This window comes from Periplaneta americana, chromosome 4, assembly GCF_040183065.1.
Source record: "Periplaneta americana isolate PAMFEO1 chromosome 4, P.americana_PAMFEO1_priV1, whole genome shotgun sequence".
In the NCBI taxonomy this organism is placed as follows: domain Eukaryota; kingdom Metazoa; phylum Arthropoda; class Insecta; order Blattodea; family Blattidae; genus Periplaneta; species Periplaneta americana.
Window position 1 is genome coordinate 146,395,858 of NC_091120.1, and position 27,547 is coordinate 146,423,404.

General features: G+C 38.4%; 1 protein-coding gene across 1 annotated transcript in view; it reads right to left on the reverse strand.

The window, feature by feature from the left end:
• Positions 1–14,719: 14,719 nt before the first annotated feature.
• LOC138698274 (ice nucleation protein-like) overlaps positions 14,720–27,547 on the reverse strand; it is a 46,468-nt gene continuing 33,640 nt past the window's right edge. Inside the window, exon 4 of the mRNA XM_069824062.1 lies at positions 14,720–17,778. Within this exon, the coding sequence (XP_069680163.1) occupies positions 16,148–17,778 (1,631 nt within the window). The 3' untranslated portion in view covers positions 14,720–16,147. The remainder of the gene's footprint in view (positions 17,779–27,547) is intronic.

Below are 27,547 nucleotides of genomic sequence, written 5' to 3' on the forward strand. Positions count from 1 at the left end.
AATAAGTGCTAAAGCAATCCATTTTCACTATTTATAATCATAGACAAAAACTAATAAAACAGTTGTGTAAGAATGGTTTTTTCATGAGATTAATTATGATGAATCTTACAGAAAGGGAACAAATTGAAATAGGCCTACAGTTGATGATCCGTCTTTGTTACTTCAAATGACAATATTTACTTTTATTACTTTCATTTTATAAACGTTGATTTTAACGTTTCAGCCGCCTAAGAATTGCCACAACCATTCAATATCAATATATTTCAGACAGTATTGTTTATTACGGCGAAGTACTTATTACTCGACCAAGGCCAGTGGAGTCCTGCAGCCCTGAGCCATGGCGCTACTGCTCCTGCGTTCGTAATACCGCATCGCGATAGTTCACATTACGCCCGCGGCTCGACTTGCCACGATCGAGTAGTACTTCAGAAAGTGTGGGTTCGGGTATAAATGGCTCAGCAGTTTGTATTTTAATATCGTTCTGATTATTTATATTTGGCCTGTGTACATTTAGTAGTTGCTCAAAATAGTTTTCCTATCTGTTCAGGATTGAATGAGAGTCTGCAAGCAAGTTAGGCCAGTGGTTCCCAACATTTTTTTGGCTGACGACACACTTTATTGAATGCCCACGATATCGCGACACACTTATTTGTTTTTATTAATAATAATATAATAATAACAAGTAACTTCTATGTAGTGTCGGACATCCATTGTTGTAGATATGTTGATGTTAATACGCAATCGATTATTCTACAAAGCAGGCAGCAACTTGAGTGACATTAGAAAAAAAAAAACAAAGGTATGTGTCAAAAATCCTAATCTATCTATGCTGGATGTCCGATGAAAGATTTTTATTATCGTTTTTGAAAACTCATCTATTTGAATTTAATGTGAAGTCTGAACTTTGTAGATTGCACAGAGTTTCTCTATACGTGACCTTATGGTTGATAGGCCAACACGTAGGCCTAAATCATCATCAAGATGTAGGAGTCTGTTCCTTTTTTAGATGTCACTATTTTTATGGTAAAAATGCTGATTCACTCAAGTATGAACGTTGAAAACGGCAGTTCTAAATGTATTTTTAGTTTATTCGGCACTATCCACTGAATTGACAAAACATTTCCGCATATAATACACTTGGGATTTTGTTTATATTCATCTCCACGCCATGTAAAACCACATAGCAAGTATCCATCACTATATTTACGAAACGCGGTGCATTTTTGTGAACCCAGAAGAGAATTTTCGCTCACATTATTTGAATTAGTGCTGCTGTCATCTAACCCAGAACTTGATTCAGATTGTCTTTTTCGAATTAAAAATTTGGCCATGTCAAAATCTAAAAAAGCACTTGTGATAAAATAGTCGCACTATCACTCCCTCTCACGTCATACATACTGTATATACTGAAACTGACGATTCTAAACTCTGTTTATTACTAAGTGGGAAGAGTAAACGAATTACTAAGCATTTTTGCAGGTGTTCACATTTCATTAATAAAGTCTGCCTCAAAATAAAATATACTATATCAAAGACTTCGTTGTAAATAAAAAAATTCGTTGTAAAGAGTCCTTCTGAATGACATAACATTTATTTTTCAATTCCAAAATTTCGCGACACACTGGTTGCGAACCACTGAGTTAGGCTACCATTCTCATCCTTGATCGTATTTACCCATGCCTGTTTTGCTTTCTTAAATTCCTTTATGCCCTTATATGTGTTTATTCTTACTATTTATTCCTACGTCTTTCTGTTTTTCCTTCATGTAGTCTCTCGTTTTTCCTAAGTGTACGACTTACATCCTTTCTTTAATTGAAATAATTATCTCTATTGTCTATTCGCCTGGACTGGATTCTGTAAGAATTTCAATTTTGCATGTTTCCGTCTTTCTACTACCATGGAGTAATCTTAATCATACCACGGTTTCTTTTTCTTAGTTTCGTTATAACTTATGCTCTGCTCAGCTGCAATTTGATATTATCTCGGGAATTTTCTCACACGCTGTTAATATCTAATTCTATAACAAATTAAATTAGATCATAGCAGAATTTGGAACAAGTTCCTGATTTTAATTACCTATTTAAGTCGTCATATTACATAGGGTAAAAGTTGGTAATATTGTGATACTAATAATATTATGAGAGTTCTTTTTGAGAATTTTTTAGAATATTACTGAGCGAGAGGAAGATCGGCTTTTTGCGTCAACGTATTAAGGGAATGTTCATGGACAAGTTTCTGCACAAAACCAGTCCTTTTCTCGCTCAGTAAAATTGTAAACAATTCTCAAAAAGAACCATCATAATATTATTATCACAATATTACCAACCTTTACCCCATAACCATGATGAAAACTTCATTAATGAATTAAAAAAGAGAATTATTCCTAAAAAACATGATTTTTAACAGTTTCCCTATGTTCATAGCTACAATGAAGCTAGCACGGATGGAACGTTCGGTCCTATTTTCCGTATTCTGCAAAGAAAATGTTTCAGTACAATGGACAGGACGTACTGAAATCTAAATAATAAGTAAAATTAAATACGATACAAAATAATGGTTTCTCATTTTATTAAATCTTGCAACGGCTGTTAAACAGAATGACATTTACCTCTTCGGAACTTTCAAATGCAGATTTCAGTTTCGCCATTAACTCCTTTCGTTCAAGCCACCGGCGTAGCTCGATCGGTTAAGGTGCTTGTCTGCCGATCCGGAATTGCACTCGGGCGCGGGTTCGTTTCCCGCTTGGGCTGAGTACCTGGTTGGGTTTTTTCCGAGGTTTTTCGAACCATAAGGCAAATGTCAGGTAATCTATGGCGAATCCTAGGCCTCATCTCGCCAATTATCATCTCGCTATCACCAATTCCATCGACGCTAAATAACCTCGTAGTTGATACAACGTCGTGAAATAACCAAGTAAAAAATATAAAAAAAAAGCCTTTTCGTTCATCGCTGGTGATGTTGTGAGTCGCCGATTGTTTAAAATTGTAATGCATACTGGTTATATTTTTTGGATTTCAATCCAGTGTAGCACATCAGAGGTAGCCTATATGACCTTCTTCGTGTTGCACAGATTTCAAAGCTGAATATCAATGCGACGTGTTGAGTTTTCTAAACCCACAATTTTATGTTGTGGAGGGCATGATAGAAATTCCAGAACTGTCATTGTCTCAGTTTTTATTGGTGGTGGAAATGTTCAGTTCTGGAAATGAACTACTCATATGAAGTAGAGCTGTCCAGAGTTAGGCCTGACGTATCAAGCTCTGACAGTGAGCGGGAACTTTGAACTAGAATATCAAAACAACAGTCGTTGCGCTTGCTTGAATGAGCATCACAGAAGCTTGTACTTTGATTGATTCAGAATGTATATTTTTATTCATTGTAATGGAGATCTGTAAACCAGTGACTAGGTTTGTTATATAGGCTGGATGGTAATCTCTGCACCAAAATGAAACTGGTAACACTGTAGATTTTTTATTATATTTTTTAGTTGGTTATTTAACAACGCTGTATCAACTACTAGGTTAAATACTGTAGATCGTGAGGAGAGATTTTAAAAATCTAAATAATATTTTTTCTTTAACAATCACCGTTTTAGAGTAAATCGTTATGTTACTTTAACGATTTTCGCAATTATTCAATTTAAATCCATGGCTAAACGGTTTAATTTGAAAAAAATTCAAGACATTAATTATTCAGATTATTTTTACCTATCTGCTTGTATAACAATCAGCCATTTCTCTCGGGCCGTTACCACAATAGAGGCTGCAAACATTGGGCAAAGATTATTTTTTTCCTGCTTAACGGTGCTTCATCGAAGGAAAATTGTAATAAAAGTTTTGTTATATTTTACTTTTAGACTCACCTCTTAAATGTTGGTGCATCGGTCCTCTTCCACCCTATATACAATAGATGTGTATTTAATTTAGGCCTATGTATTTATTTTGTATAAAAAATCAATGAACCAGTGACTAGTTATATTCTGGCCTGTCTACACCTATGGAGTAATAGTTAGCGTGTCTGGCCGCGAAACTAGGTGGCCCGGATTCGATTCCCGGTCGAGGTAAGTTACTTGGTTGAGGTTTTTTCCGGGGTTTTTCCTCAACCCAGTATGAGCAAATGCTGGGTAACTTTCGGTGCTGAACCCCGGTCTCATTTCACCGGCATTATCATTCAGACGCTAAATAACCTAAGATGTTGATAAAGCGTCGTAAAATAACTTACTAAAATAAAAATCTTCTGGCCTAGTTGTCTCACGACTGATGCCTTGTTGGTGTTACTTGTGGGTCCAGACAGTTGACTAAACAATAACAATGTTTTTCTATGCTATTTATGTCGCTATTTATGTCTTTTATTCTGTCTGTCCTAAATTACAGTATTTATAGGTTCATATCACTTAGAAATGAGAAGCAGGCAATTTTTGCATTGATTTAAATGACTACCCTGTTTTAATCTACCGGTTGGACAAAGAAGCGACACTTTTGGAAAAATATATTATTTCTCAAAAACTGCTACCAATGAATAAATCATAACTTTTGTGGATTGACATGGATAATTGCTTAATGTGATAAAAGTAAAAACAAAAAAAAGTCATAATTTTAACCACATAAAAGGCTCACTGCAGACCGCCAAGTCTAAGGTACCATATTTTATCCAACTTTCTCCACTTTTTCCTTCCTTAAACATAACTTATAGGTGGGGCACCTTTAAAATAGCAAACAAAAATAGTTAAATAAACATTATTGTTATTATTATTATTATTATTATTATTATTATTATTATTATTATTATTATTTAAATTGAACCTTTTCCAACTGAACTGAACAAAGAAAAATTATTTAAGGATACCTATACAATTAATTCTACCTACTCGTAAATGTATAGTTTGTTAGCTGTTATTTCAATTTTAAACATCAGAATTCAATTTGTGAAGAAATATTATTAAACAGGTACATCTGTCTTTTATGTAGGAGAGAGTCGGGTAGTATCGGACATCGGGTAATATCGGACAGTGCGTTTCTTTCATCTACCACCATATGGTAGTATCTGAATGACATGGTTACGTTTCTCTATGCGACATCACAGAAACGTAACCATGTCAATCAGGTACTATCATCGTGTGGTAGATGAAAGAAACTCACTGTCCGATATTACCCGATGTCCGATACTACCCACTCTCCCATAATTAATATTCACGTCGCACAGTGATCCTGTTACGGTATCTGGCCGCGTAAAATTCGATTCAGTATTAAAATTATATGGAAACATTAAAATAACAATTTGTAGGCCTACATATGTTAAGCATTTTCCTTATCCATATCGACATGATTCGAATTCAGTTTAGACTTAATATTAACTCTCAATCACAATCACAGACTATAGGCATTCTATAGACAACAACACTGTAGAACTTCAGGTCTTCCTCACTGCATAGGCCTATATGAAATATATAATTAAAATACATGGAAGAAATCAGTTACATTATAATTTTTATTTTAATTGGACTTTTAACTTCACACATGACATAATATTTCAATAAAAACACTACATGGTTTCCTTTATGTTAATCAAGTAAGATATTTCACTACAATCAGTAAGTACATTTTCTTTCCATAGAGAAAGTAGTGGATGCTTCATATTTTAACAAGTTTTTCATAACAAAATACATAAAGCATTAAAACTAGATAGGCTACATGTGAGTGTATTCCTATATATTAAATTATTTATATATTCACAGTAATGATTTCATGTCTACAGTAGCAGTGAGCCGCATGCCATTCCTGCAGCTACGTGCTACTTACGTGGTCCTAAGAAGGGTGGTATTGTAATCAAACATTCATTTTGAGGGATGTACCACACATTTATCACTTCAGTGTTTTATATTGTGACGTGGCTAGTTTTTTTATTATAAATTGTGAGGAAAATGTTACAAGTATAAAGTAATGGGGAAGATGACAAGACGTACACTCATAATGAACAGTTGTCACTACTAATTTTTCCTTTACTGTAATTCAGTGTTAAAAGTGTTTTCAATAATATTTAGTTCTCAGTGCTGCTGCAAGCTTCAGATTAAGTTGCTGAAACAGGCGCGGGGTCTTGATAAACAAAGAACTTCATTGAGTATAGTTCCACTTCTCTTTCGCGTTTTCTTTGTGAGACTGCTTATTACACGATCAGCATTCAGCATTAGATGACAAGCCACTTATGGAAACTTTTTCTATATTTTGTTCACATAAAAAACAAATTTCTCTCTAGTCACTTCTTTTTGTGACTGGAATTTACTCAGGATTCGGTGACAAGCAAGCAAAATTAATAATCTTAACAGTATCTTTAAAACGGATTATCTGTAAGTTTTCAAATCATTATTTTACAGTAAACAGTTAAATAGTTAATCACTTCTTTCTACTTTGTCATCTGTATGACGCCAAACATGAAGATCGTTAAGCGATACCTCTTATGAGAGTACTAAAACCTGAAAAAAGGCAAAGTTGCAAAACGTAGCAGCTAGTTTTTATATAGGAGAAAGAATAACGTATTGGATGTAGTCTTCTCAAAGAAATTTGATCGATTGTTGACAAATTCTAAATTTCCGGATGTAAAAATACTCAAAATTAGAAGTTAAAATAGGCCTAGCAATAATTTCTAAATTTTCAAGCAAATTTCACTTTAAAGTAGTAAGTTCTGTGGGATTTTTAAAATATCACAAACATAGCACATATCTTGATCTCCCATATCCACCAGTAACCGGATAAAATTGTCGGAAAAAACACGTCCTTTCAAGCACAGTTATCGAACATAAATTATGAGCTCGGCTTCAGGCCGGGGATGCGATAAGAAACGCCATACTTCTGGCTTCTTTTACAACACAAGAGCTGCACGAATAAGCATAACTATAACAAATCTCGTATCCTTGGATATTATAGTAATTAAAAACTCCATAAAACATGAAAATATGTGATACTCAATTTTTGTATTTTGCGCGGCCAGATAGCGAAAAAGGATCACTGTGCGACGTTCAGATATCGTTATTTGAAGATGTGCCTTTTATTGTGTGAATTATGCCCACAGTCAACGCGCATGTAAACACTATGCTCTGAGCAAATGTACTTCTTGCATATCATATCTTGCAAAACATGTTTGATTTCTATCTTTATCAGACCTCAGATTTAGGTATAGTGCCGCCCCTAGGCAGTGCTAAAATTTACCACCCGTCAACTCCCACAAACAGTTTATGAGTAGCTATTATATACTTCTTCTTTAGTTTAAATTAGTGTTAAATGAAATGTACAATTCAGAAAACAAATTACTGGAATAAAAATGCATGCTTCTTACTTGTGAATTAAAGATATTTCCTTCGCACTTTCTTCACAGAGCATTGATGATGTCATCAAAGTCGATCTGATGAAGCACATCAGAGTCGATGCAAAGAAACAAATTCAAACTTATTCATTGTTGAAACGAAATTGATTTGTGAAAGGCAGGCTGTGGTTTATTTTGAAGCAATGGTTTTTTGTTGGTGGTATAATATTATTACGACTATTTCTTAATTCGACAGGAAGTATAAAGTAAATTGAAAAATAAACTCCAGCTCTTTGCGGAATAAACTTTTCATATCGAATTTTTATGTACGGTAGTTCATCCAGAAGTTTAAGATGGGCAGGCATATAGCACGTATGGGCGAATTCAGAAATGAATATAGAGTGTTAGTTGGGGGCCGGAGGGAATAAAGATCGTTGGGGAGGCCGAGACGTAGATGGGAGGATAATATAAAATGGATTTGAGCGAGGTGGGATATGATGGTAGAGACGGGATTAATCTTGCTCAGGATAGGGACCGATGACGGGCTTATGTGAGGACGGCAATGAACCTGCGAGTTTCTTAAAAGTCATTTATAAGTAAGTGCACATGCTGGAAAATGATTAAATAGTATTGTTGACGATATAATTATATTGGAAATGTAACTGGGAGTTGTGGTTACTATCTATAGCGATAAATATCTAATCAACACACATCCAATTTGGTTTTCAGCAATGCATCCTTGTTTGTACAAGCGGTTTTATGGTATAATAACGTGATACATTACAGTACAACTATGCAGCTGCACACTTTGCTTTTACTCTCGACGCGACCGCGACAATGCAATAAGAAAACGATATCTGACTTCCAGAATGTGTTCAAGAACAGACTTCAGAAAATATATATCAACAAGTGTTTTAAAAACAAATTTCACTGTAAAAAAAAGAGAGACAGAAAATGCCGCCCACCTAGAAATTGCCGCCCTAGGCAACAGCCTAGGCCAAAATCCGGCACTGATGTTTATCCCGTGGACAAAAGTCACACCGTTTTGTCTTTCCTCTCTCGTTTACTTGGACTGGCTGATGAGGAGGTATTAGTAGTGGGTTTCCAGAAATATTTTTGATGAGGGCTTTCAGTTTTCTCGGAAAATTCTTGTTCTGCAATCTCTGCTTCATGAAGAGTAGCACAAGAGCCAATTCTACGTCCTTGAAGTACTATCTTCTTGTATTCCTTCGTTTCTTCTTCCATTTGGAAACGGCGAATGAGAATATGATGAATAGGAACCGGATTTTTATGTAATATCAATGTGTGAAATATGTACATATTTATGTAAGAAAAATAAGCTGAATATGTACCAACATATGTAAAATCATGAAAATAATTAATATCAATATCTGGCAGGTATAGGATAGGTAAGACTCTCCAGTTATGATCTCATAGTCCACCCGACTTTTTTACAGCACACTTGACACATTAATATTTTTCCATCTGTAGTGAAAGCTTCGTCCATTGCAAACAATGATTTTATTTTTGTCGGTAGGGTTGAAGATACAGGGGCCATTTTATTTAGTTAAAAGCAGTAGATAAACTCACTTGCACTTTATAGGTACTGTAAGTACTAAAACTAGAGAACTGATTGAAGTGAATGACACAACAGTACCGCAAGCACTGTTTCGCTTTACTGGATTAGGAGAAAATAAGAGGAGATATGGGACACATGCATTTTAGCTGCTCCCTGTAAGAAACAAGTAGGCCTACAGTACCTACTAAAACCTCAAACTATAGGCATTTACAAACTGTTGTTTGAGAAGTGACATTCCTATCTCATTCAGAAGGGAGAGATTATTCCAGCCAAGAACAATACTTTCTAATTGCTCGAAAAATGCCATTTCCGTATAGGTCTACTAAATTTAAAATAAAGAGGAAAAAACAAAAACCTGAAAGTCTCATGTCAAACTTGACACGGGTTTTCCCTGGAAGAATTAGGAAGAAGGTAGGTAAGGTTGCAAATTGCATAGGAACGACTTGTTAAGAAGTGAGCAGAACAATTATAGTTCGAGAAAGTCCCGCATATAGGCAACGCTACTTTTTGAGTGATTTTTACAATACAAGGTAGTTGTATGAGAAAGATTGCCTTTTGTTCACTCATGTTTACAGTGGGCGGTATGGGGTGAGTGCCTCTATTACTTCCTGGAACTAAGGACGTTATGTTTAGTCCGAAATATGTCCTTTCTTGGGTAGGTAGAAAGCTTTTTTAAATCTGTGTATTTCAAATTGTAAACTTCCACAACAGAAGTTTTTTTTTTTCCTTTCAGAGAAGTAAACATGGATAAAACCCCTAAATATGTAGATTTATGTAATACCAAGCCATTATATGTAATGTGGGGTAATTATGTAAAAATATGTAGTATAAAATTTTAATATATTAATGGTAATTACAAGATTCGCAAAGATTTGTTATTTATATAAGGTTAGGTTGAAAGGAATATAATATGTAATTGCATAAAAATCCGATCCTTAATGATGAGTGAGTTACTTACACCTTGGTCCAGCATTCCATAAAAAAGTCTCATTGACTATCGTCTTGTTCATTTACTTAACTAACTACAACTGAATTTGACCCCACCTATATGTCCTAGAATTAAGGATTAATAGCTCCAGGACGGTTGCAGGACTGTTGAATATAGTAAAAAGTAATTGGAATAGGTGTGTTGACAAGCAAATATATGAGAATTGTAAAGAAAGTCAAACTGAATTCTGTGTTTATATTTATAGTACCATAAAACGGGTGAATCCGATGTAATATTGTGAAACCGATCAGTTATGTTGTTTTATAACAAAGAACATTGCTTAGATGCCGCTGATAATTTGAAAGCATTGTTGACACCCGTGTTTCTAAGAAAGATAATTTGTCAGCAACAATTGATACTCAACTCACGCAACTCACTGTGTTCAGTAGCGACAAAGATTCCAAGGTATGCTATATTTTTGTGTTGGAAAATTCTTGTGGAAAACTTGTACTGTACTTCACTAAGTACATATTGTGTTAATAGAGAAGTAATACAATTTTTAATTTCATAGGAGTTCCTTAAGGGTTAGTGTAAAGCATTAGAGATAAAATTATTTTAGTTTTTATTTTATGCCATTTTAAAATGTATTGTTCTTGTTTTGGAAGATGACTCGATCACGAACGTGTGTAAGGAAGAAGTACTTGATTGGTATTAATTTTGTTATTAACAACCAAGTTATGCTCCTTCACTTAAATTTCATTACGTTGTAGGTTAAATTCAATAATGTGGGTATATGAAAAGAAGTTAGGGCCAAAAAGGAAGTGCAATTGCAACTCAGTGTACCTTTGTAATAGGCTGAAAGCTTTAAAATTACGAAAACTAAGCATTAGGATTTCAGAAGAATATGAGGTCCCTTACCAGATACTGAATGATAAATGAAGTCATCAGAATATAATTTCGCTAGTGTAAAATTCCCCACTAAGACGATAATAAAATACTTTATTGGCAGAGTGGACAGAAAAATAGGGAAATACTTGTCTGGGCAGAAATTTGTCCGAAAAAGGTGGAAGAGTGTGATACATTTTTCTATACAGGGTGTAAAAAATAACGTTTACAACGTTTCAGAGGTAATAGCGGAGGTAAAAGCAAATATCTTTTGTAAGTGAAAAAAATTGGCAGATGCGCCGTTTATTGTGTACATGTTAGTATAATCCATAAAGAACAAGACCAATTGTCGTTTTAGACGTGGTGTTCAAACTTCCGTTCATTGAAGGCTTTGCACAACTGGTACCTTCGTACTATGGAGTGTTTGCAATGCTCAAAAAGGCCAACATTATCTCTAATAACGTGTGCAGCTTCAACAACGCGAGCAACTAAGTCTTTTGTCGTATCGATCGGTGTCTCATACACAAAACGTTTCACGTCTCCCCACCTAAAGAAATCCAGTGGGGTTAGGTCCGGTGATCGAGGTGGCCACGGTACCGGCCCACCCCTGCCAATTCAGCGATCGGGGAATGTAGCATTTAGATGGTTCCTGATATGACGATCAAAGTGTGGAGGGGCACCGTCATGCTGAAACCATATTCGTTCTCTGATGTTCAATGGGATATTTTCTGAAAGTTTTGGTAGGACGTCGCGTAGAAAAACAAAATAATTATTACCATGGAGGCTGTTAGGCAACAGACAAGGCCCTACCATGTGGTCGTGCACAAACATAACTAACCAGTGTGTGTTGTGACGGAAGTCAAGTCGTCTAATCATTCAGGCCATCTAGCGGAAAAACGGCGCATCTGCTAAAGTTTTGACACTGAAAACAGATGTTTGTTTTTACCTCCTCTATCATCCCTGAAGCGTTGTAAACGTTATTTTTTAACACTCTGTATATCCTGCCACTGAAGTAGAAGAAGGGCAGGCGGTGCAACAAACTTTGCAAAATGGGAAATACACGTTCCTCAATATTGAAGTCTACGATATTATGTCATTTATGATATTCTTATGATTATATTTTGTCAAAAATTTTGAAACACTCTTTAATTTCGCTTCACTACGTTGTAACTTTATACGGTTAACGCTTAGAAAACTGAAATTTAAATTATGGTTTATTTAACGACGCTCGCAACTGCAGAGGTTATATCAACATCGCCTGTGTGCCGGAATTTTGTCCCGCAGAAGTTCTTTTACATGCCAATAAATCTACTGACAAGCCTGTTGCATTTAAACACACTTAAATGCCATCGACCTCGACTGGGATCGAACCCGCAACCTCGAGCATAGAAGGCCAGCATTATACCAAGTACTCTACCGAGGGCGACTAGAAGAAACTGAATATTTTGATCGGATTCACCCCGTGTTACAGTACAGTTTGCTTATGTTAAAGGTAAGCAGGAACAATCTGTCTTCAGTGTTTAAAATGTATTTATGTTTATGATAAAGCTAGACTGAAGGATACATGATTTCTGAGCATTGCAGTGTACTACTATTTTTCAGTTTTGTCAAATAGGCTATTTTTTAAACATAAAGGTTTCATAAAAATACTGTAGACAAAAACTGTTTGTTTTTGTGCGTACAATCAGAAGCTGATGAAATGTTTATGTTCCCATTTGATGAAATCAAGTTCATCTTAAATGACCTTGACAACCTATACCAAATGAAAAGTAACTAATAACAGATTTTTCAACAGTAATCTCACTAGAGGTTTTGATTTATGTAGAGAAAATCAAAACTCGATTAGAAGAAAGTATATATATAAAGATTAGAAGAAATAAAGTACTCTAATACAATAAAATGTTAACTGACTTTGAAATTCTATTTCACTAATGTTACCTTCACAAAAGTGTTTGAACGGAGCCGCCATTTTCAGTCAACTATTTATGTGGGAAACAAATTACGATCGCAAAGATGTTTTATAGTACCGTAAAAAAATTGCAGTTTGAAGTGTTGGCAAACAAAGAAACAAATGCCAGGGTAGTGATAAAATTAAAAAAATGCTATGGAAGCGATAAAATTAAACAAATGCTAGGGAAGCGATAAAATTGTGCGATAAGCAGCCATGATTGGTTGAAAGACGTCCTTTCGTACCGTTTTGTTGGTCAGAAGTAATGTGACGTAGTAAATGTGTAATAGTCACCATAAAAAGACGAAGAAACGTTTATTCAAAACTACGAGGGGGATCCAGGAAATAACGACCGTTCGCGCATACCCGCCGCGCAGCTGACTCCCCTTCCTTGTTTGAAGGTCAACTGGCTTCCTTAACATGTGTTCTCATAATGTTGTGAGTACTGGTTGCAACAAGTCGCCATTGTGCATTTTGTGTTACTTCACAATGAACGACGTGATTGATAATCCCGCCGACTGTGAGGTGAGGAGTGTGATTCGATTTTTGAATGCTCGACATTTGAAACCTGCAAAAATTTACCGGCAATTGAAAGAAGTGTATGGTGATACTGTAATGAATGAAAGAAATGTGAGAAAATGGTGCGAAATGTTCAACAATGGGCGAACAAATGTCCACGATGAAACTCGATCCGGACGCCCATCACTCATCACAGAAGACCTGAAGACTAAAGTGAACGATAGAATCTTGCAAGGCAGGAGCACATCACTCGACGAATTGCATATTGCCTTTCCTGACATTTCTCGGTCTTTGCTTGGTGAAATTGTGTCGCAACATCTTGGCTACCACAAAATCTGTGCACGATGGGTTCCACGGCAACTGAGTGACCAACACAAAACTCAGAGAATGGCCTCAGCATTGACATTCTTGATGCGATATCACATAGATGGAGACGCCTTTCTTGATCAAATTGTGACTGGTGATGAGACCTGGGTGTCTCACAACACCCCAGAGACCAAGCGCCAATCACGTCAGTGGCATCATCCCTCATCACCCAAGAAACCGAGAAAATTCAAACAGACTCTCTCAACACAAAAAGTCATGGCTACTGTCTTTTGGGATCGCAAAGGTGTTCTTTTGCTGGATTTCATGCCAAAAGGCACTACGATCAATGCAAATCGTTATTGTGAGACTTTACGAAAACTACGGCGAGCCATCCAAAACAAGAGGCGAGGAATGCTTTCGAGAGGAGTTGTGCTTCTTCACGACAACAACTGCCCGCACACTGCTGCTTCAACTCGAGAATTGCTGGATCATTTCGGTTGGGAAATCTTTGATCATCCGCCCTATAGTCCAGACCTTGCTCCTAGCGATTTTCACCTTTTCACTAAGCTGAAAGACTTTCTGGGTGGTACGCGTTTTGGAAGTGATGAAGAGTTGAAGAAGACAGTGAACACCTGGCTTAATGGACTGGCGGCAGAGGAGTATAACACGGGAATCCTAAAGCTAGTGAACAGATACGACAAATGTTTAAATGTAGGTGGTGATTATGTAGAGAAGTAAAGGAAGCTTCAGTTATGTAACAGACTTTGTTTTTTCAAATAAATATATTTTTTTAATTATTAGAACAAAACGATCGTTATTTCCTGGATCCCCCTCGTATATTCTCGCAAGAGAGTTGCTTTTTTTCTTTTCAGGTAAGCAAACGTAACGTTAAAAAAAAACCAACCTATATTTTGTTTTGTATCTGAAAGTTTTAAGCTCATTTCTGCTTCTGCATTTAGTCTGTTCCTGTATTTTGTTTTAGTGGACACATTAAACCCAGTGATAGAAGTATTAAATTGTAAATGTTTTCTGTTCGATGTTTATTAATAATAATAATAGTAGTAGTAGTAGTAGTAGTAGTAGTAGTAGTAGTAGCAGCAATAGTAACGATAATAGTCATAATGTTAATAATAATAATAATAATAATGATGATGATGATGATGATGATGATAATAATAATAGGAATGATAATAGGAATTATATTAACGGTAATAATAGTGATAAGAATTATTATTCATATTATTACAATTATTGTTGATGTTCTATGTCAATATTGATCCATATTTTCGTGATTATTGTGTACATTAAATAGTATTCAAGAAGTACAAAATAACATTAAACCATGCGGAACACCAGATGCCAATGTATGTGAAACCCCAGATACCAATGTATGTGGGACTCCAGATGCCAGTGTCTGTGGTACTCCAAATTCAATGTATGTGGTACTCCAGATGCCAATGTATGCGGGACTCCAGATGCCAATGTACAGGTGGGACTCCAGATGCCAATGTATGTGGTACTCCAAATCCAATGTGCAGTATGTGTTAGATACTCCATATGTCAATGTATGTGGTACTCCAGATGCCAATGTAAGTGAAACCCCAGATACCAATGTATGTGGGACTCCAGATGCCAGTGAATGTGGTACTCCAAATCCAATGTATGTGGGACTCCAGATGACAATACATGTGGGACTCCAGATGTCAATGTATGTGGTACTCCAAATCCAATGTGCAGTATGTGTTAGGTACTCCATATGTCAATGTATGTGGTACTCAGATGCCGATGCATGTGGGACTCCAGATGTCAATATATGTGGTACTCCAAATCCAATGTGCAGTATGTGTTAGATACTCCATATGTCAATGTATGTGGTACTCCAGATGCCAATGTAAGTGAAACCCCAGATACCAATGTATGTGGGACTCCAGATGCCAGTGAATGTGGTACTCCAAATCCAATGTATGTGGGACTCCAGATGACAATACATGTGGGACTCCAGATGTCAATGTATGTGGTACTCCAAATCCAATGTGCAGTATGTGTTAGGTACTCCATATGTCAATGTATGTGGTACTCAGATGCCGATGCATGTGGGACTCCAGATGTCAATGTATGTAGTACTCCAAATCCAATGTGCAGTATGTGTTAGATACTCCATATGTCAATGTATGTGGTACTCCAGATGCCAATGTAAGTGAAACCCCAGATACCAATGTATGTGGGACTCCAGATGCCAGTGAATGTGGTACTCCAAATCCAATGTATGTGGGACTCCAGATGACAATACATGTGGGACTCCAGATGTCAATGTATGTGGTACTCCAAATACAATGTGCAGTATGTGTTAGGTACTCCATATGTCAACGTATGTGGTACTCAGATGCCGATGCATGTGGGACTCCAGATGTCAATGTATGTGGTACTCCAAATCCAATGTGCAGTATGTGTTAGATACTCCATATGTCAATGTATATGGTACTCCGATGCCGATGCATGTGCAAATCCAGATGCCAATAAATGTATTGAGTTTTAGATGTGAATGCATGGGAACTCCATATGCCAATGTACGTGGAACGCAAGATCCATATTTATGTGGGCGCCAGATGCCAATGTAACCCGAGCGCCGGAACAAAATGTACGTAGAGCGCTGGATACAAATCTACGTGGAGCGCAGAATCCAAATTTACTTGGAGTGCCGTGTCCCAATACAGGTGGAGCGCCGGATCCCATCTGGAGCACCGCTTGCTGAGACAACTGGAATGTCGTACGCAGAGATAAGTGGAATGGAGAACCTTGGAGCACCAGTTTCCGAGGTAACTGGAATGCCGGATGAACAGATCTTACATGGAGTGCCGGATGACTGGAAAACTGGAGTGCCGGATGAATGGAAACATGGAGTGCCAGATGACTGGGAACCTGGAGTGCTGGATGACTGGAAACATGGAGTGCCAGATGACTGGGAACCTGGCATAGCGGATGACTGGAAACCTGGAGTGCCGAATGACTGGAAACCTGGAGTGCCGGATGACTGGAAACCTGGAGTGCCGGATGACTGCAAGCATGGAGTGTCCGATGACTGGAAACCTGGAGTACCGGATGACTGGAAACGTGGAGTGCCGGATGACTGGAAACGTGGAGTGCCGGATGACTGCAAACCTGGAGTGCCGGATGACCGGATACCTCGATTGCCGGATGAATGGATACTTCGAGTACTGGATGAGCGGATACCTCGGGTGCCGAATGACTGTACACCTGGAGTGCCAGATGACCGAAAACCTGGAGTGCCGGATGACTGGAAACCTGGAGTGCCGGATGACTGCAAACCTGGAGTGCCGGATGACTGGAAACGTGGAGTGCCGGATGACTGGAAACGTGGAGTGCCGGATGACTGGAAACGTGGAGTGCCGGATGACTGGAAACGTGGAGTGCCGGATGACTGGAAACCTGGAGTACCGGATGACTGGAAACCTGGAGTGCCGGATGACTGGAAACGTGAGGTGCCGGATGACTGGACACCTGGAGTACCGGATGACCGGATACCTTGATTGCCGGATGAATGGATACTTCGAGTACTGGATGAGCGGATACCTCGGGTGCCGAATGACTGTACACCTGGAGTGCCAGATGACCGGAAACTTGGAGTGCTGGATGACTGGAAACCTGGAGTGCCGGGTGACCAGGCATCTGGAGTACCGGATGAGCAGATAACTGGTGCGCCAGATGACCAGATACCTGGAGCTCCGTGTGACCATATACCTGGGGTGACGGGTGACCAGATACCTGGAGCACCATGTGACCAGGTACCTGGTGCGCCATGTGACCAGGTACCTGGAGCGCCATGTGATGAGATACTTGGAGTGACGGGTGACCAGATACCTGGGCTGCTGCCTGACCAAATATCTGATGCGACGGGTGACCAGATACCTGGAGCACCATGTGACCAGGTACCTGGAGCGCCATGTGGCCAGGTACCTGGAGCGCCATGTGGCCAGGTACCTGGAGCGCCATGTGGAAAGGTACCTGAAGCGCCATGTGACGAGATATGTTGGGTGCTGAGTGACCAAATAACTGGGGTACCGGGTGACCAGGTACCTGGGATGCTGTGTGGCAATGCACCTGGAGCGTAGGAGATACCTGTATTGCCGGATGACCAGTTACCTTGAGCGTTGGCTACCGAGATATCTTGAGCGTTGGCTACCGAGATATCTTGAGCGTTGGCTACCGAGATATCTTGAGCGTTGGCTACCGAGATATCTTGAGCGTCTGATGCTGAGGTATCTGTAGAGGCGGAAGTCGAGGTATCTGATCTGAATGCTAAAAAGAAGTGATAATATTAATGTCTTAATTTTAAAAATATGTTTGGTTCTCTGCTGTGAGTAAATTTTGAGACCTTTCTTCTTTGTCATCGAGCATAATATTTTACTGTATTCATGGATAATAGCTGCATGATACAAAATTAAACATTTTTTCTATATTACATCGCAGATGGGATAATAATTAATATTCATAATATGGTTTCTTGCCTGATGAGCCCTCATTTTTTTTCAAGGTGCTTAATCATCGCCACATTTTAACAAATGTTGGGGGGGATCTGCTAAACAGGCGTTCAGCAATAGAAAGGCCAGTGAAACGGCAGTCAGTAAACTAAAAATACAAAAGAAGAGAGATTGCGTCTGGACACTGTGGAATATAAATTTTAATTGCATGTAGGGAGTAAAATTTGGTTCCTCTCGATTTGATTTGTTATTAGGAACGCTTGACCCACACCAGAGGGGGAGGCCGCGAATATAAAATTATTCAATGATATCCTAAAAACAAATCTACGAATAGAACATTGCGGAGTTCAAATAGTTTGTTGGTGAGATTTAAGAGAAATATCGAGTATAGTGTCATCGAAACCATGTGCGACATTTCATATTCAGTCGAATAATGGACCAGAATGGATGATTATTAAATGTAAACATTAAGGTTTTGTTCCGAACTTAGGAAATTCTAAATGTAATTTTATTAAATTACCATTCGTAGCTCTGAAACATTAAGACGATTTCATTCAATTACACCGAATCACATGATGATTCCAAACAAATTTTCATTGCGAATCACCTAATAATTATCATTAAAAAGAAAAAAAAAATACATAGGACCTACATGAAGTACATTACGTACATTACATTTAATCACTCTTACATTACATTGCGTGCTTACTATCCTTCATCAGCATGAATACATTTTTTCCAGTGATTTCCAACAATAGACTACCATTCAGTACGACCGTTAAAACCTTGAGTTTTATTTTAGACTCAAATCTCGTCAGCTGGAATGCGCAGGTAAAATATGTCTTAAGAAAACTTCCTCAATCTTATTATTATGATGTACCGAAGTGCTTATGATATTTCCATGCAGAAATTCTGCGTTATCACATGATGAGGATAGAAAGAACAGAGAAAAATTCTTTCCGGCACCGGGACTCGAACTCGGCTTTTCAGCTCTACGTGCTGATGCTTTATTCACTAAGTCACACCGGATTCCAGTTCCGATGCCGGATCACTTAGTGATTCAAGACAGCGCTTATCCCGTCGGATCCCGGCCACTTAGTCATTCGTAATGATTGCACCTCTGTACATAGTGCGTTGGACATTGTGCCACTGTCACATATTCTGTGACACAGTACATGAGGGTAGGCCACCAAAGGAAAACTGAGAGGTAGAACTTAAACTGCGGGGATTCGATCCGGCATCGAAACTGGAATCCGGTGCGACTTAGTGGATAAAGTGTCACCACGTAGAGCTGAAAACCTGGGTTCGAGTCCCGGTGCCGGAGAGAATTTTTCTCTGTTCTGTCCATCCTTCATTACATGATAACACAGAATTCCTGCACGAAAATATCATATGCATTTCGGTACATCATAATAATATGATATGCGTAAGTAATCACTTAATGATTCAAGAAGGCGCTTATCCCGTAGGATCCCGGCCACTTAGTCACTCGTAATGAGTGCACCTCTGTACACAGTGCGTTGGACATTGTGCCACTGTCACATATTCTGTGACACAGTACACGAGGGTAGGCCATCAAAGGAAAAACTGAGAGGTAGAACTTAAACTGCGGGGATTCGATGTGGCATCGGAACTGGAATCCGGTGTGGCTTTGTGGATAAAGCGTCAGCACGTAGAGCTGAAAACCCGGGTTCGAGTCCCGGTGCCAGAGAGAATTTTTCTCTGTTCTATCCATCCTTCATCATATTTCTCATTCACTGAAAAGACTGAAATATTTCTTAACTTCTAAACTGAAATAGATATTGGTACAGACCCTGGTGATGACTTACTTTGACTATTGCTACGTTTTGTACAGTAACCTTAAGTTAGGTTAGGTTAGGTCACTGTGGCTACGGGTGGGTTAGGATGGCCTTTTGCACGTCGGCCATATTAAGGCCTATTGTGCACCCAGAATGTTATGGGATGAATGAGGATGAGGGTGTACCAGCCCACCGGCCGCATGTGACCCCTCACTCGCTCACTCAATTGGGGGCCTCCTACCCTTTACACCGCCAAGGTGACCAAGCAGCACAGGATCTTCTATTCCAACGGCCCGTATAAGGTGTCGAAGCGCCCTTGGAAGTTCTCTTATGGAATGAATCCTGGCAGAGATATTGCGGAAGGCTGGGAACCCAGGAATGGTTGCGGAGAGGACGTCCCCTGCCGTAAGCGGATGAAAACATACGTCTTGACTTGAATATGTCTGTTGAATGAGATGAGAAAGATGAGTGATATGATATGAAATCTAAATTCTTTTTCTATACGAAGGGGAAGGGAAAAAGGACCGTGGCAATGAAAATTCCAACCCAGCATTTGCTTAAGTAACTGTGGAAAACCACGGAAAAACCACAGTCAGGTTGGTCGGTACGGGAATCGAATCACAGATCTCCCGAATATGTGGAACGCATTAACCAACTCGCTCGATTATAGTGACCTTAGCGTTGAAGTATTGTAACTGAATCTTCAGTGTGTTCATAATGCTTGTGTCCGTTTCATTTTTAACAGTAGTCGCTGTGATCATGTCTCGGATTATTTCTTACAAACTACTGTCATCCTCTGAGGAGTTTAGTGCTGAGAGGAATGCGGTTCCGACTAGTCTAGCGCGGTACTGGAGTGGGAGAGGACAGTGACAGCTGCTGTCTGGAAGGAAGTACAATCATACTGAAAACATTTCACTCGTATATAGAGTACCTAACACGTGCACACAGTCACACACTACTACAAACTGAAGACTGCATAATTTTGGACGATTAATACTTCCCACTCCGCTCGGCTCGGCTTGACTGTAGCAACAAAAGAATCTACCTGCACCTACCCCCCCCCCCGCACCGATAGCAAGAATATCTCAGGTTCCAGCACTAAACTCGTCGAAGGAAGACAGTATATCTTGGCTTCGTTTACGAGAGACTTTGAGTCCATTCACTCTGTTTTCTGTGTCAGATTCTAAATACCGTATTCGTAATTCCACACCTAATTACCTAGTTTTTCGCTTCACACTTAAGCATCCCATCACAACCGTGATGCACGTTCACAGCATAACCTTGTTCTATTAATACCATATCATCAAACATCACTCTACTACAGTCTAGTATATACAGTCACGAAGCTTGAGTTTATGAGGGCACTAGGAACAATAGACTGCGCAGGTACTATTTCTCATTGTCTGTAATGAGGCGATAGTAGCGATCCTAGTAGTTAGCAACTATCTATGGATGCATATTTACTACATATTGAGCTTCGTGACTGTATATACTAGACTGTGACTCTACTCTGCTTCCTTCACAATACACACAGCCCGTTCCTGGAATTCATTGTCACAGGAAATCTGGAGTAGTCGGAATTTAGAATCTCTGAAGTATAGTCTGCTTAGAAATATGTTTATTGAACAGAATTAGACTTCTGCGAAAGTTTCTAAATAATTTGCTTTACATTACCAACTTCTTCTCTCTCTCGTTTTCTCTCTATCTCTTTTTTATTATCTTGATATCTTACTCAATCGTTTATATCTGTATATTATATAGTAGGCCTACGTTTTAGTTATACATGGACATAATTTTATTTTTACTTCAATTTTTATTGTACCTTAGTTTTTGAATGTACTTCACTCCCACCCCCTCTACTAGTATACTTCCAACGGTCCTACACACAGTACTTTAGTGAGTATAGTACCTTCCAGAAATATGTTCGCGTTTTCCAGTAACGAAAGAGCTTTCAACATTGAATCATATTTTCGCACAGGTACTGTCGTCCGTTTGCCTACGTCGCATCCCGGTTTCCCCACCCGCTTTTGCTCGCCCCTCTGTAAAGGCTAGTGACTGAACTGTCTTAGCTCTTTTCTGAAAACATTGATTTCTGTTAGGAATTAGACGTCTACGTAATATTATACAACTGTTCAAAATAACTTAAATAAAAGGGCTTCGTTAAGTAATTAACTGTCACGTGACAGTAGATAGCATGTCTGAGTAATTTTATCTTTTCGGATCGGGCAGAAGTGAAGATTGAATTTACAGTACGTAAGGTAGGCCTACTCTTTTATAGAGTAGGTAGGCCTACAGAATTATTTCAATATGAGTTACTAGTACGAAGGACGAAACTGGTAATTGGAATTAGGTACAATAGTATACAGTGCGATAATATGCACAAAAGAACTGGAGCCTATATCGAAATGAACGGCCACCATTTAAAAAAATGTGTTTAAATATCCATATTATGATTATTTTTCAATTTAACTTCATTCTCTATATTGTACGCTAATGTGCTGTAGAGAATATCTGTGGTGTTTGGGTAAAGGGAGATAAGTCATAAAAATGAGTTTGCAGATAAATGAAAATTAAACTTGGAACCCTTATTACAAATAATTTTCTACACAAATAAAACACATCAACTGCTTGTATTCCTTGATTTTTGCACACCCACTTGTACAATTTAATTTGTGTGTTCATCTGGGGAACAAAATTCCACCTGGACAAAAAAATGACATACCCCTTTACCCGAACACCACAGATATAATATACACTGCATAATGAATACGTTCGCATGGATAACTGAATTCGTGAGTAAAAACACTTACTGTTAATACATATTTTGATTAAACAAAAACCTAATGAAAATTATCGATCACAAAATCGGGATATTTCTTAGTTTACGCAAATAGTTGAACTACTTTTCTTCCCTCCTATACCTAGTAAAGTGATTTGTTTGTATTTTACGCCAGTATCATCGAACTCCAGTCGTGGAAGGGGTAGCAAACGGTGTTTCCGGTTCTCAACCTTTAATCCAAAGGTATAGCCAGGTTAACATTAGAAATGTTGGTAAAAATAAAATGATGTCCCTGTACTACTTTTTATATCAGCAGTCCAATCAAATTCTCTTATTAGTATATAACTGTATATTCTATCTCAAGTGATTTCGTTATCGACTAACTTTTTTTCTATTTATTCTTTATTTTATGGAGTTATTTTACGACGCTGTATCAACATCTAAGTTATTTAGAGTCTGAATGTAATGAAGGTGATAATGCCGATGAAATGAGTCCGGGGTCCAGCACCGAAAGTTACCCAGCATTTGCTCGTATTGGGTTGAGGGAAAACCCCGGAAAAAACCTCCAGGGGAAGGTTTTGGGGGGAGAAAAATGTTAAGGGGATTTTCGGGAGAGAGATAAATTTTAGAGGGTTTTTTGGTGTGTTTTTCTAAACTAAGTCATTAGGATTTATTTTTAAAATTAATTACAGTGAAACTACTGTGTTGTGTAATTGAACAATGAATATCATGATCATGAATCCTCTCTTCGGCCAGTATCGCATCTTGCAAGCATGTATCCTCACTTATTGTAGGGCCGATATAAGTAGCGACTTCTGAGAGCGGGGAAAAGAGATGATAACCTCGTCACCTCTGTGTGCATTCTGCTGACCTCAGATAACACTGAGTATTACCAGTACGAAAATATTACCTCCTCACAGTTTGTATTTAGCAATGGAGCAACTAAGATCAACTCGACGGCGTGGCCGAGTAATACACAGTAGAGTGAGGAAGATTATAAAGAATATAATAGAATGTTGTGACGAAGAGGCTCGAAACAAGAGGCTAATCGCTCCCCTAAGGCAGGCTACGTCCAGAGCTGCTAAATACGCCGGCATTAGTAATGCAAATGTCATAAGAATCCGGAAAATGGCTAGCGAGCGACCAGATGACATTGAAACAACTCCTGCTAAAAAGAGTTAAGACTTTATTTCTACTGTCATTACAGCTCATTGCTGTTTCATCAATAATTCGCATTATTTAAAAATCAATTTTAAGTCCATTATTTTTAATTTTTCCTGTAAGGAAATTTTACAATGATAGTACCCCTAATTACTCGTACTTCAGAAATTTCAGACTTGGTTTACAAGCTATTTTTCATTGAAATAATTTGTAAATTAGCTATATACTGAACACTGTAGATGGTTTTAAAAACAAATAACACCTGTCAAATTATCTGCAAAAGTGAACCATCCAACTGCAGATTTATATTTGAAGACTTGGAATAAATAATGAACTAAGTTATCATCATCATCATCATCATCATCATCATCATCATCATCATCATCATCATCATCAACAACGTCGCCCTCGGTAGCGCAGTTGGTATAGCGCTGGCCTTCTATGCTCGAGGTTGCGGGTTCGATCGCGGCCGAGGTCGATGGCATTTAAGTGTGTTTAAATGTGACAGGCTCATGTCAGTAGATTTACTGGCATGTAAAAGAACTCCTGCTGGACAAAATTCCGGCACACCGGCGACGCCGATATAGCCTCTGCAGTTGCAAGCGTCGTTAAATAAACTATAAATTAAATTAACAACAACAACATATAGCGCTGGCCTTCTATGCTCGAGGTTGCGGGTTCGATTCCGGCCGAGTCGATGGCATTTAAGTGTGTTTAAATGCGACAGGCTCATGTCAGTAGATTTACTGGCATGTAAAAGAACTCCTGCTGTACAAAATTCCGGCACTCCGGTGACGCTGATATAACTTCTACAGTTGCGAGCGTCGTTAAATAAACCATAATTATATCAACAACAACATTGGTACCACAGCCTATTGCAGACCTTGACCGCCCCTACAGTGCTCCAACATTTGTTTCTATCTTTCGCATTCCTTTTCCAGCCATGTACTTTCAGTAAGAAAGTGCCATTTTAAAATATTCAAGGTGGCCAGTCTATGTATATATTTGTATTTTACTTACTTATTGCTTAATGTTTAATAACGTCATAAGGAGTTTGTGCAGGTCACACTAGTTTCAGTAATGAGCTTATGAGCATAAATAAAAGTTTGTCACTATAGCCATAGAGAGTTGTCTTGTTATCATTTGCGGAAATTCACTTCATCTGTAGAGCGAATGTTTTTTGTACGGTAGTACTATTGTAGAACGCTGTCAAGGCATCTCTGCTATCGCGATTATGTCATACATATGTGATCAGGGGTCATTCTCAGACTAGGGAGCTCAGCTCGCTACTTGTCGCGGCCCTACAATACTCTCTTTATTACTCGTATTATATTATGACTAGGGAGCGGATGTTGATGACCTAAAAACTACTTAATAAGATCATTAAAATGCCCTTAAACGAATGGAAAAATAACGCAGAATTAAAAGAAAATGACATATAAATATTATTCACCGTACTCGCACCACAACTTCTTAAAAATTAGTCACCTTGTTTCAATGACTGCCCTGCAAATCTCGGAGAGAGAAGGCAACTTCCTGGAATTTAACTAATATAAAGAAAAAGAACATGCAACAAAATGAAGGTTTTAAAGGAAAACTATAGATTTTAATGAAGGTTTACAATGTGTTTCAATTAGGAGTGGTCCATGTCAGTGCCTTCATTTTCAGTCTCCTCCTCCTTCCGCGCTTCACTTTTGTTACCAGATCTTCCAGATGAAGGAGTGTGAATGACAAAACAAATTGTGGGCGCAGTGTGCATTCTTGCAATCTTTGTGTAAAAAATACTGTCTACTACAGCAGACATCCCTTTCGAACCACATCCTGTCCAGGACACGGTGAAAGTTTTCCCCCTTCCAAACATAAATTCTAAAGACACCCTCGCACCGACAAACAACAGTAGCGGTCAAAGCCCTCACTTAAACTAAGCTGTTGTCAACCCTTTTAAATTACTTCTGTCGTGTGAAGTGAAGCCTTCAGTGGAATGAAGGATGTACTTTAGAATCTGCTCCAAACTCAAACTTCACTGTTATTCACTTATTCAGTAGGTAATTACTACTGATCTATTTGCTTAGAAAATGATTTAACAGACCTGTCAGTAAAGAAGATAAAAAATGCATTCCAAATGATGTAAAAGCTCTTCAAAGTATTAAAAATGACCAAAAATATCGAAAAAATATAAAAATAACCTATTAGTTCGAAAACGTAAAAAAAAAAAAAATGCAAAAAATACAATATAAGAAATTACTTTTTTATGTTGATATTAACATATTATTTTCTATATTAGGCCTAATAAGCATCGTCCTAATGTGAAAAATAAGAATATGACTTTTCATCAACATCCGCTCCGTAATTATGACACACTCCTGCCCGTCGTCGCGTTGCACACTATTTTCTTTGTCTTGCTTTAGTCATGGCCTACACAACAACAATAGTGTCTGCAGTAAAATGCAGTTAGAGGATTTACCCAATCTAAATTTATGCTTATGATACAACTGATTTTCATTTCTTTTATATTCTACGTGGTTCATGTTCAATGGCATCTTAATTTTCAATCCTCAGAAACTCGACGAAGTCGTCATCAGTTGTAAAATAGCCGTGGAGTAACGGTCAGCGCGTCTGGCCGCGAAACCAGGTGGCCCGGGTTCGAAACCCGGTCGGGGCAAGTTAACTGGTTGAGGTTTTTTCCGAGGTTTTCCCTCAACCTAATACGAGCAAATGCTGGGTAACTTTCGGTGCTGGACCCCGGACTCATTTCACCGGCATTATCTACCTTCATTTCATTCCGACTCTAAATAACCTAGATGTTGATACAGCGTCGTAAAATAACCCAATTAAAAATAGTCGCCATTTATTTCCTCACAGTTGCCTGAGATCGTATTGTCTAGTGTAAATTCTCAACACACAACTCAATTTCAGAACACATACACTCTTTGACTCCACATTACACTACACAGACACACCCCCACAGGAAACAAAACAAAAGACGCCAAGATCAGCAACAACCAGTTCTGAAGAAGGCGAATAGCAGGCCGAAACTTGTTAACCAGGTACAGTAAAATTTAACACGAGAAAGACATATAATACATATGCCGAAGTTTGATGTTTGTTTCAGTTTGAAAATAGAGAGTATTACCCTATGATAAGAGAAGTGATTAATGGAGCGCATGTAATATTTTTTTTTCACATTTCGAAATTGAAAGCACTTCAAGTTCATAGCATAATTTTCACTATGACTCGCTCAAACTATATCGTACATGCCTATTATCACTTAAAAATTGTAGAAGTCACGGTTGCAAATCAAATGAGTGGTCGCACAGCTCTGTAGCTGCAGTCGGATCCGAAATATTACTGAGAGAGTCCTAGCGGCACGGCTATTATTATGTGCAATTTCGGTGCTCTTACGCCCCTTAGTATGGGGAGGTGGCGTCATTGGCGCTTGTAACACAAGTTACATTGGTTAATAACCTAACAACTAATAAGCTCAGAATTCGGCTGTGGCTCACGGTCTTTTGTCAGTAAGCATTTGAAATTATGCCATATTTTGTTCCACCACGGATCCTGGAATGGTGGCCATACTCGATGTGGAGAAGGACGCTCTCCATAAAAATGCACAAAGTGTACCACTAATGCACGGATAAATATGTTTTTATAAACTAGATACGGTATCTAATGTAATCACAGTCTACTATATACAGTCACGAAGCTTGGGATGATTTTTTGCAAATCTCGCGGTAGTTGCTAGCCGCTTGGAGCGCTGTGAGTACTAGGAACAATAGACTGTGCCACAGCCATCGTGATCTAATACAGGCCGTAAGGCAGACCATGTGAATCGCTGAACTCGATCACGA